Genomic DNA, 11,585 nt, shown 5'->3' with positions numbered 1-11,585 from the left:
TGGGGCAGTTCCTCAGATTTGTCTCTTAAAAAGATAAGACCAGATGTGGGAATCTCCCTCACATCCTCTGCAGTGACAACCGATGCAAAGAATTCATTTAGCTTCTCTGAGTGCTCCTTTAGCATCTTCATCTTCCAGGGGTCCCACTGATTGCTTGGCAACTTCCTGCTTTTGATGTACTTTTTTTAAAAATTGCTGTTAGTTTCTGAGTCTTTTGCTAGTTGCACTTCAAATTCTTTCTGGCCTGCTATGTCTACTTTTACACTTCACTTGCCAGAGTTTATGCTCCTTTCTATTTCCCTCAGTAGGATTTCTCCTTAAATTTTGAACGGATGCCTTTTTACCTCTAACCACTTCTTTTACCTTGCTGTGTACCATGGTGGCACATATTTGGTTCTCTTACTATGTTTTTTAATCTGACCGTTTATTATGGCGTTTTTAAAAAGTTTCCATGCAGCTTGCAGGCTTTTCCCTTTCATGCTTGTACCTGTGCCCCCCTCCACCCCAAAGGATGTTAAATTAAATTATATTATGGTGAAGTGAAGACGCGATAAAATCGATCCCCGATGGCTCTGCCGTTGACTCCGGAAATCCACCGCGGCGGAAGCGGAGTCGACGGCGGTGCGGCAGCGGTCGACTCGCCACCGTCCTCACAGCCAGGTAAGTCAACCTAAAATACGCAACTTCAGCTACGCTATTCACGTAGCTGAAGTTGCATATCTTAGGTCGACACCCCCCCCCCGTAGTGTAGACCTAGCCTCGGACCAGATCCTGTGCTCCACTTAGGACTAAATCAAGAATTGCCTCTCCCCTCCCGCCTCTGGTTTGGCTCTTTCCCGCCGAGTGCAGAGCAGGTCCCCTCGTCTCCCAGAAGGGCTGAGTCCCCCCTGTAGGCCTGTGGGGAAGCCCCTCTCTTTTGTGTTGGTGCCTATCCTGGGGAGATGGATTCTTCCTAAAAGTGGAGGTCACAAGGCCCTGCCCCCCTCAGGGCCCCACCCCTACTCCTCCTCTTCCTCCCAAGGCCCCGCCCCCTGACCAAGCTGGAGCCACGCTGAGGAGATCAGGTCCCTCCACCTGCCTGGGGTGGGGAGGCTCAGGGCAGGTGATGGGTCCGCGGCTCCCGTCAGATGCCTGCGTCACTCATACCTGGACCCAGCTCTGGTTCCAGCCTGGCATGGGGATGGGGGCTCGGGGCCGAAGAGCCGCAACTGGACCATGATAAGAGCTGCCCGGGAAGCTGTGGGTAGCCATGGACCCTCTACCCCAGGCAGCTAGAGGGTCTGCAGCTCCCCACAGCTGCTCGGGCTCCAGCTTCTGGCCTGGCCAGGAGTCAAGGCCTCGGTGGGAAGAAGAGGGACAGAGGGCAGGGCCCACAGCACAAAGTGGACTTCCAAAAATGGGAGGGCCATGGCAAATAATAAATGGAGATATACCTATCTCATAGAACTAGAAGGGACCGTCATTGAGTCCAGCCCCCTGCCTTCACTAGCAAGACCAAGTACTGTTTTTGCCCCAGATCCCTAAGTGGCTCCCTCAAGGATTGAACTCACAACCCTAGGTTTATCAGGCCAATGCTCAAACCACTGAGCTATCCCTCCCCCCACCTTGGCCCCCCTTGTTACAGCACCCCTGTGCCTCTCCCTCTCCTGGCTGGTCTCACCCTGTGCTTAAAGCCCACTCAAGCTCCATGAGCAAACCGACCCCTCTGGGGCCACACAGTGTGTGTGTGTGCAGATCCTCCAGGCTCTCCTTCCCACGCCCAGGGAAAGTGTGACACCCTCCAATCCCCACCTCCCAGGGCACTGCCCTCCCCCAACCACTGGGCGCAGGCAGGGAGGACTTGCCCATCCCCAAGGGGTCCCTCGCCCCATGAAGAGAAAGAGATGATATAACCAGAGGCTACTGGCCGCCCCCTTCCCAGTGCCCTCTGTGCTGTTTGGGGGTAGGGCCATCTCAGATCAGGTTACAGAGCATCGGCCTGTATATCTCAGCCTGGCTAACTCAATACACTGCACTAGAGTGGGGGAAGGGGTGTGTGTAACGTCCTGTGGGGTCTCCCTGGGATCTCTTCCCTGCGGCAGTGACTGCTCAGTGTGGTGTCTGTTCCAGGGTGCTGGCTGGTGAGTCCTGGGTGTCTGGCTGGTGAGTCTTGCCCACGTGCTCAGGGTTTAGCTGATCACCATATTTGGGATCGGGAAGGAATTTTCCTCCAGGGGAGATTGGCCGAGGCCCTGGAGGTTTTTCGCCTTCCTCGGCAGCGTGGGGCACGGGTCACTTGCTGGAGGACATAGGTTAGGGGTTTGTTACAGGAGTGGGTGGGTGAGATTCTGTGGCCTGCGTTGTGCAGGGGTCAGACTAGATGATCATAATGGTCCCTTCTGACCTTAAAGTCTGTAAGTCTGAGTCTATGAGTGAGACAGCTGGAGATGGGTGGCTGGCATGGGGCGTGTGAAGGGGAAGCCCCCACCAGGCTGAGCGCCAAGGACAAGGTGGCAGCAGTGGCATAGACACAGGTTCAGGGGCAGTGTCAGGTTCAGATCGGATCTGGTTTCAAAACAACTTAACATTCTTGGACTGGTGCGGGTCTAGTTGGGCTTAAAATTTGGCCGAAACTATCAGATCTGGCCAGGTGCTGGTCCAGACCGCTAGGTGCCCATGGGTGAGGCCAGGATCTCCCTGGGTCCAGCTGAAACCATGAGGGGCCAACCCAGATCACTGTCCCCTGATGCTGGGTGGGGAGCTGGAGCAGGATCCCCATGCAGACGCTCTCCCCAGATGGGGGGTTGTGACTTAGTCAGAGGTTCAGGACGTGGGACAAGGAGACCCCATAACAACTCCTGGGTCCCCTCCAGACACTCTTGAAACCCAGCTGCAGTTGGCCTGAGAGAAACCCTCCCGCAGGATGTACCCTGGGGACCTGAACAACCTGGTGTTTTTCCCACCCCTGGTGGCCACAAAAGCCACCCCCAGCCCGCCCTCCCAACCAGCGACCCGCTCACCCTTCTCCATCCAGCCTGCACCCAGCTCCTCCCACGCAGGCCAGCTCTGGGCTTTCGCTGTGGTGGGAGGAATCAGTGAGGGTCTCCCCAGTGAAAACCATCACATGGAGCTCCCCCCACACGGCAGCTCCACCTGAGGCGTAGCCTGTGGCTGTCAGGCCAGGCCAGGCAAAGCAGGGCTCAGGCAGGGCTGCTGCGTTAGAACAGTGGGTTTATTGAGGACACAGGCACAACTGACGGCACGGTCACTGGAATGGCCTGGCCCAGGGCTCCTGTTGCGTGGCCTGGGGGCGTCTCACCAGGGAAGAACTTTCCCTTCCCAGCTCACAAAGGCCCCATTGTCCTTCTCAGAGAGGGCCGGGAGCACGTTCAGGATTCCTCGGACACTTGCATCCACCGTCAGCGGGGCCTGCACGGGGCAAAGGAGAGTGAGGGGGAGGAACTTGCCCTGGGGGCGGCCAAGGACACCAGGGGTCCAGGGGAAAGACCAGGATCGGCTCCGGGGTGGCCCAGGGGAAGGGATCTAGAGCCTTGCAACGAAACTGGAACCTGAAGGGTGTCGGATTTGGGTCAGTTGGGGTCTGAAAACAACCTGACACACTCTGGCTGGGGTCTGGTGGTCTCTCGTTACCTTCTCCTGCCATGGGATTGGTGAGGTGGTGGCTGCATTTCTGTGCTCCTGCTGGCCACCACCACCTCACCGCGCTGTGCATGCTGTCGAGCGAGTGTGCTGATTACTGGCAGCCCCTCTCCCCTGGCAGCACACATTGCACAGCGAGGCGGTGGTGGCTGGCATGAGCAGGGCATACAGCCACTGCCATGCTGACCCCACGGGCGTGAGGCAGCTGGAGACGGGTGGCTGGCATGGGGTGTGTGAAGGGGAAGCCCCCACCAGGCCGAGCCCCAAGGACAAGGTGGCAGCAGTGGCATAGACACAGGTTCAGGGGCAGTGTCAGGTTCAGATTGGATCTGGTTTCAAAACAACTTGACATTCTTGGATTGGTTCGGGTCTAGTTGGGCTTAAAATTTGTCTGAAACTATCAGAACTGGCCTGGTGCTGGCGCAGGCCGCTAGGTGCCCATGGGTGAGGCCAGGATCTCCCTGGGGCCAGCCGAAACCATGAGGGGCCAACCCAGGTCACTGTCCCCTGATGCTGGTGCCCATGATGACCAGCTCCCACCTCCCCCAGCTCCCCATGGCAGCAGCTCTGCTGACGTTTGCTTTGCGATGCCAGGAGCCGGAGGAACCAAGGAAGTGGCAGCAGGGGGATCAATGCCCAGGACACAGCGCTGAATCCCCAGGAGGTGGGAGCCGATGACAGGCTCATTGCGACAGTTTTCCTCCATACCGGTCGGAAGTGGAGGGGGCGACAGGTTACGGCGTAACCATTCCCCCTACGATGAACATCTGCCCATGACATGAGGCTACAACTGGCCTCTCCCAGAGAGGCACCTACCTCGGGGGAGAGTGAGCTCCCCATGTCAGTCTGCACCCAGCCAGGATGGACAGCGATGCTCAGGATCCCGTCTCCTCCATACCCCAAGGATTGGCACTTGGTGAGCATGTTCAGAGCAGCCTGTGGGCGGGAAGGGGAATGAGCCCTACAGGAAATGACCCCAGATCCTGAGGGCAGGGAAGGGAGAGACAGACAAGAGGGTGAGGACCCTGGTGTGAGCTGCAGTCTCTGATGCTCGATGGGGACAACAAGGTGCTCTTAGGGGCATGGCCATGGGGAAGGGGATGTAGCTGTACTTCAATGAGCCACAGCTACTGTGTGGCTTCAGGGGGGCTGTGACAGCTGAGTACAAGTTAGAGCAGTGCTGAAGCTGCTCTAGGTTATGCATGATCTGGGGGGCAGAGGGAAGTGTAAATGTGGCATCGATTCTCCTTTGTTTTCCCCCCAGGGTTTCACCAGGGGCAGCAGAGGATCTGGTCCCCTCGATTTAAACCTAGTGACGGTCTCTCAACTGGGTATATTCGCCCCTAGGAAGGGCTATAATTAAGAGCTGTATAGTGGCCCTCCCCTGTCTGTGCTGAGACTGGCTAGTCTAGTGTTGGGGAGCCCCATGCGCCTCCCCGTACGAGGATTTCCCTGGTGGGATACACACATGGTGGAAGGTTCCTCACTGAAGGGGAACTGCGGGAGCTAATCTGAATTCCAGGCAGCTGAACAACAGCTGGTCCCACCTGACATGGCGGTGGAAGCTAGAACGGCTGGGCAGGAGGGCGGAGAACATGGGGAAAGCACTGAGTGACACTGAGCACGTCCTGTACCTTGCTGCAGCGATAGGAGATAGCTTGACCCACATGCCAGATAAAGACATTCTGGATGGAGCCAGCCTCACTGGACATGTTGACAATGGCCGCCTTGCTACAGCTCAGCCCTTTCTGGTTGCTTCCCTGGGCAGCCTTCTTCAGCAAGGGCAGGAACGCCTGGGCAATGGGGAGAAAAGAGCACCCCCAGGGTCAGCTTAGGAGAAAGGAACCCGGGTTGTGAGTCAGTGGCACTGGAACAGAGAGGGCCAAGGGGCCGTGGCCCTCCCACTTTTGAAAGTGGATGGGTCTGGCTCATCCTCTTTTTGGCACGGGCCCAATCCCCTGCTCTTCCTCTTCTCCCTCGAGTCCTGCCCCCTGACCAGGCTGGAAGCTAGAGCCTGGCCGGGTAAGAGTGGACAGGGGAGCCATGGACCCTCCACCTGCCTGTAGCAGGGAGAGGCGAGAACTGCCATAGGCCTCTGTCCTTGCCCCTCAGCTCCTCACACTCCTCCTGTGGCTGGGCCCAGCTGCGCCATGTGGTCCTGCAGTGACCCCACGGTCTGTCGCCCCATCGCCGGTACCCAGGAGTTCAAGGTATGTATCCCCGTCTGCGAGTGCTGGGAATGGGGCTGCTGGAGGGGAGGGGAGGAGAACAAGACCTGTTGGGATGCGAGGAGGTGCTGGGAAGCAGAAAGACCGTCCCTCAGGGAGATAGGGCTGTGCCCAGCTGAAACTGGGATGAAGACCGGGTGACTGGAACTTCCAGTTGAAAAGGGACCCTGGCGGTTCCGGTCGGCACTGGCGACCGGGCCATTAAAAGTCCAGTCGGCAGCACAGTGGGGGCCCAGAGGGCTCCCTACTTGCCATGCTTCCGCACAGCTGCCAGAAGTGGCTACCGGGTTCCTGCGACCCCTAGGCACCTGGGCAGCCAGGGAGACTCCATGAACTGTCCCCGCCCAAGTGCCAACTCTGCAGCTCCCATTGGCCGGGAACCATGACCATGACCAATGGGAGCTGCGGGGTTGACGCCTGTGGGCGCCAAGCTTCACTGGGAAAAGGAGTCCCCAAGGTATCATTCAAACCATGACAAATAACACAGGTTAATGGAGACCTGCCAGTGCCAGTGTCTAGTTCCCAGCCCAGAAGCCAGAGGGGCTGTATGCATTGGATGAATGGACTATAACGTGGATAGAAAGCTGGCTAGAGCATTGGGCTCAACAGGTAGTGATCAATGGCTCGATGTCTAGTTGGCAGCTGGTATCAAGTGAAGTGCCCGAGGGGCCGGTTTTGTTCAATATCTTCATCAATGATCTGGATGATGGGATGGCTGGGGCACATGACTTACGAGGAGAGGCTGAGTGAACTGGGGTTATTTAGTCTGCAGAAGAGAAGAGTGAGGGTGGATTTGATAGCAGCCTTCAACTACCTGAAGGGGGTTCCAAAGAGGGTGGAACTCGGCTGTTCTCAGTGGTAGCAGATGACAGAACAAGGAGTAATGGTCTCAAGTTGCAGTGGGGGAGGTTTAGGTTGGATATTGGGAAAAACTACAGTATATGACTGGGAGGGTGCTGAAGCACTGGAATGGGTTACCTAGGGAGGTGGTGGAATCTCCATCCTTAGATGTTTTTAAGACCCAGCTTGACAAAGCCCTGGCTGGGATGATTTAGTTGGGGATTGGTCCTGCTTTGAGCAGGGGGTGGGACTAGATGAGCACCTGAGATCTCTTCCAACCCTGATATTCTATGATTCTTTGGTCCTCACTGGATCCAGCAATGCTTAGTTAGCGTGAGAGCGCCTGGTTCATGTGTGACTCAGGCTAGGGCTGGGAGTGCAGTGCTGCTGGGAGCAGGCTGGGAAGGAGAAGAGAGCAGAGAGGGTCGGCTGGAGGCCCAGGCACATGAGCTGTGGACAGGAATCCTGTAGGGGTAGCCAGGTCCCTGCAGCAGACCCTGGGCTGGGGAAAAGGCCATAAGTGAGATGCTGAACTTGTGTTAAATGGATTGATTTGGAAGGGAAGGGAATGGAGCACAGAGACCTCAGAGCAGCCAGTCTTGGCCATTCTGCCCCATGGACCCAAATGTGACACAGGCCCCCGCTCTTATACCTCTACACCCCTTATGACAGCCGAGGAGAGTCAGTGCCGGGGGAGCGCCATTGCCGAGTCTCCTCTCACCCCGTTCCAGCCAAGGCCGGCTAGACCAGCTGCCATTCTGGGTACACAAACCCTGCCTGCTGCAATGGCTCTAACAGCCCCGTCAGCCTGACAGCCCGGGCGTCCCTGCCTCACACTGCCCTGTGCTCCTGACACAGATCCCTTTCTTCCCCTGCCTCTCGGCCAAGGAACCGAGGACGAGCTCCCAAGGGTCCGGGAGCAGAGATTCAGATTGAGTCCCGAGAGCTGCCCCTGCAGCTGAGACTCAGGTTCTCGGCTCGGCCGGGCCATCCCCGGGCCCAGGTAGCCACCACTGCTGGGGAGCGATAGGGAAAGCAGCTGGTGCCCTCGCAGAGCTGCAGCTCAGCACACACTGCACTCACTTCACAGCAAAGTTAGCCTGTCCTGTGAATGGCACCTAAGGAAGGCTGGGCTGCTGCTGGGAAGGGAGAGGAAGAGGAAGAAGGGTCAGAGACACCGGGGAACATGAGACTGAAGCTAACCAGCAATACATTCAATTGGCACAGGAGGGACCCCTGCCGACGAAATCCCCCTTTCCATCACGCTTGCTAATGATTCCATTGGTGACTATTTGTCACGTAGAAAGGATACACTGGAAACTTTCACCACCTCGTCCCGTGGGAGCCTGAATTTCTGCTGGAAAAGTTCCCTGCACCCCTAAGTGAGACAGGCTCCTAGGGGCCCCAGTGTGGCCGTTCTTATAACGTACCTGGGTCTGTGCATCGCATCGCTCTTCCCCTGGCTCTCTCGGGAGCGTCACAACACCTAGGCCACTTGTGGATCTGGGCCTACAGGTCCATTTCTCAGGTGGGATGGGAACTTCCCCCACCTGAGGGCCCTGCCCGGATTGGCTCATTGATCCCGTAACCAGAGCCAAAGGGAAGGGAATTGTCTCAAACCCCAGTGCAGCCAGCGACCTGCCCTCTGTCGGGGCCCGTACCTGGCTCACCAGCAGGGGCCCTGTCACGTTGGTTGCGTACACCAGGGACATGTCCTCCAGTGTCTCAGACTCTAGTGTGTTCAGCTTTATCACCCCAGCGTTGTTTATCAACAGATTCAGCCCCGAGCCTTTCAGATGCTCCTCAACTCTGGCTGCTGCTGCCCTGATGCTGGCTGGGTCTGTAGCTTCTATAGAGACAGAGCAGGGGGTTCAGGTGAGTGATTCCTCCTCCCTCATGTCACCCCATAGCACACCCCTCTCCCAGGCACCAGGGGGCTTCTTCCAGTGGGAGTGAGAGGTAGGAGAGGGATGGAAGTTGGGGGGGAAAGTTGCTGCTGGGTCCAGAGAAGTGGAGTTGTACTGGGGCAACAATAGGAGAGGATAATGATAATAAAAAATAATTATGAGTTATTTGGACAATCTTAGTAGGAGATTTAAAAAAACCTAAATGTATTGTAATTAGTGAATACTTCAGATGTGTGTAGTTGATCTAAATTGGACAAAGAACTGGAATGATCTAAAACTAATTTTGAATTCATTCTAGGTGAGAGAACTGATCAGCTGGATGCGTGAGGCTCTGTCCCAGAGGTGGGAATGCATGACAGAGCTGCCCAGGTGTGACTGTCACACGAGGGGCCTGGCACATGGTGGCCCTGGGGCTTTTCCAGCCCACCCAGGGCTATCTGACCCCTGCAGGGCTCCCCACTCACACCCTCCTTCTCTGGGGCTGGGTAAGGAGTCAATGGGCTCCGAGTGATTATTGACTCTGGTCCTGTTCTCCCCATTGAGATCTGGAGGGCAGGGAACGGGGATATGGAGGGGGACAGGGAATGGGGAACAACGTGACCCTGAGCAAGGGAACCTCAACTTTGGGCCCAGGGCAGGGCACCCACCTAGCGCAACGATCACCACGTTTGGATGCCTGGACACCAAGTTCTTCAATTGCTGGAAAACAATAAAGTCGATGATTATTGACAGAGCCGCCACCCCTGGGGATGGCCAGGCTGGGCAGCGTCTTTGACTCTGCAAAGCCCCCACGTGCAGCATCCAGCTCTGGCTTTCTGCCTCTGTAGGAGGCGTCTGTCTGTCTCCTGAGCATCTAAAACACCATCATCTAACTCAGTGCGATCGAGTCAGGGACACAAACCATTTCCCTGTCAGTAACGCACCTGTGCTCCCTGTCCTCTCCCTTCATGCTCTCTGGGAGTCTGTGACGCCGGGGGCTGGTCAGGGCACAGGGACTGCGAGGAGCAGCCGGGACATTGTGAATGAGGACACTGGAGAGGAGCAGGGCCCTGGGGGGCAGGAAGCAGGTTTAGGAATTATATGGGAATGGGGGGCAGGAGTGAGGCTGAGTGGTGCAGAGACAGGGATGGGGTTGGGGGGCAGCTCCCCTACCATGGGGCAGTTGTGGGGAAGGGGAGTCCTCGCTCAGGATCCAGGGGAAGGCAGTGTGGCAGTGTTGCCAGCTCTCGTGAACTGGTTGTGAGTGAGGATTTTGGCAATGACACAAGAAGGAACTCTGATTCTGCAGTTTTCCAGGGTGGGCATGTGGGCAGAGCTCAGTGCAAGAGCCTGGGGGCTCAGAACACAGAGCAGCCCTGCCTCTATGTAAGCATGGCCCTAGAGCAGACAGAGGGTCTGGGGCAGGGGCAGACAAGGGAGGGGGGAGTCAGGGAAGTGGTGCCGTGGAGGCCTGAGCAGAGAAGTGCTGCTGCTGGGTCAGCACAGCCATAGGAAATGGATGGCAGTTCCCCTGTGTGAAGAAGGGGAGTGGAGTTGCCATCGGAGCAGCCAGGGAGTGCCGTGCATTTTGTGCGCATTAAAGATTGACTTTTCCACCCGAAATGATCCACGCACACATTGACAGAGGAATAGAGGGGAGTTACAAAGTCACAAGACAGACTAAAAAACTGATTTTGGGGGTCGGACGCATGATTTTGTCTCTCTTGAGGCCGGCAGTACTGGGTATGTTTACACCGCAATCACAACAGGTATACGCTGTACTTGCTGGCCCGGAACCCCTGGGGAATTACTCAAGAGCCAGCCTGTGCTGCCGCATCCTCACTGCTCTGGTACTCAAACTACCTCTGTTAAAGCTAGCTCGGGTGTAGCTACAACCCTCAGGCTGGAGCTGTGTCTGCAATCCCCTCCTCCTCCGGCACATTGCTCTCGGAGCCGAAGGCGTCTTCAGATTCCCCTCCCTCCCCACCACCATGTACAGCTAACTCCATCTCACCTCGCCCGTTTCTCACCTGCGCTCGCTGTCCCTCCGGGTCCCGGCAGGTCGCAAAGACCCACTCGGGTGGGTTTGATTTCTCCAGAAACTGCTTGACGAGCTCCAGGCCGATTCCCCGATTGGCCCCAGTCACCAGAACGCTGCGGACATTAAAGCCAGCCATGGTCCCTCGCCTGCCTCTGCCCCAGCTGACAGTGCCTCTGCTGAGTGAGAGCTGGGCTAGTTCTAGCCGCACTTCCCCTTCATCTGGGGTTATATAAAGGTAGCTCTAGGGAATGAGCTCTATGTTGCCATCTAATGGTGAGATGAGGTAAAGATGGAATGAGCCAGACCTTATTTGTGTATTTGTTACCCATCATGGAATCATAGAATATCAGGGTTACCAGGTTCCTGTGACCCCTAGGCACCTGGGCAGCCAGGGAGACTCCATGAACTGCCCCCGCCCAAGTGCCAACTCCGCAGCTCCCATTGGCCGGGAACCATGACCAATGGGAGCTGCGGGGTTGACGCCTGTGGGAGCCAAGCTTCACTGGGAAAAGGAGGCCCCAGGGTATCGTTCAAACCATGACAAATAACACAGGTTACCAGAGACCTGCCAGTGCCAGTGTCTAGTTCCCAGCCCAGAAGCCTGTGGGGAAAAAGAACTAGGTGGCCTTCTTTATGACAGCCAAAGTAACACCGAAGGGCCAAATTCAGGCCCTCTGACAGAAGCTGACTATACAGACGGCCTTTACATAAAACAGTACAGGCCAGGGCCTGAACAAAATTAAGCTGTACAATTCCCTGCCAAATACGGTCATGGGCTTTGACCAGAGGAGGGAGGGGAAGGAAGCAATGCAATAGGCCTTAGCAACAGAATAACTGCTTGTTTATGAAATACATGATAAACTGCCTGTCTGTAAGAACATGATAACCGCTTGTTTATGAAAACATAATAACCGCCTATATGAAGAAATTGCTTCTAGTAAAGGTCAACTT

At 56.3% G+C, this 11,585-nt stretch overlaps 1 protein-coding gene across 2 annotated transcripts; it reads right to left on the bottom strand.

Annotated features, from left to right (window-relative positions):
* Positions 1-3,190: 3,190 nt before the first annotated feature.
* On the bottom strand, positions 3,191-10,863 carry LOC135888685 (C-signal-like). 2 transcript variants are annotated; one of them, XM_065416439.1, is made up of 6 exons: positions 10,624-10,863; positions 9,262-9,313; positions 8,369-8,556; positions 5,274-5,432; positions 4,456-4,575; positions 3,191-3,408 (listed from the first exon to the last, which is right to left on the bottom strand). In XM_065416439.1, exons 1-6 carry the CDS (start codon positions 10,768-10,770, stop codon positions 3,295-3,297), a joined length of 780 nt encoding a protein of 259 aa, XP_065272511.1. In that variant the 5' UTR covers positions 10,771-10,863; the 3' UTR covers positions 3,191-3,294. The 2 variants fall into 2 exon arrangements, with proteins under 2 accessions (XP_065272511.1, XP_065272510.1); XM_065416438.1 differs by having other exon boundaries at positions 8,378-8,556; positions 10,624-10,862.
* Between the last annotated feature and the right edge of the window lie 722 nt (positions 10,864-11,585).

Source organism: Emys orbicularis, chromosome 14 (assembly GCF_028017835.1).
Source record: "Emys orbicularis isolate rEmyOrb1 chromosome 14, rEmyOrb1.hap1, whole genome shotgun sequence".
Classification (NCBI taxonomy): domain Eukaryota; kingdom Metazoa; phylum Chordata; order Testudines; family Emydidae; genus Emys; species Emys orbicularis.
Note: the sequence above shows the minus strand (reverse complement) of the source record. Positions and strands in the feature narration are given on the sequence as shown.

Bases quoted from the DNA above. Each gene is read 5' to 3' on its own strand.
- LOC135888685 (XM_065416439.1), bottom strand. From the start codon at position 10,770: ATGGCTGGCTTTAATGTCCGCAGCGTTCTGGTGACTGGGGCCAATCGG. The intron at 5,433-8,368 runs GTACGGGCCCCG...CCCATTGCCCAG, and splicing joins GGCCCCTGCTGGTGAGCCAG to GCGTTCCTGCCCTTGCTGAA. The intron at 4,576-5,273 runs GTACAGGACGTG...TCCCGCCCACAG, and splicing joins TCTCCTATCGCTGCAGCAAG to GCTGCTCTGAACATGCTCAC.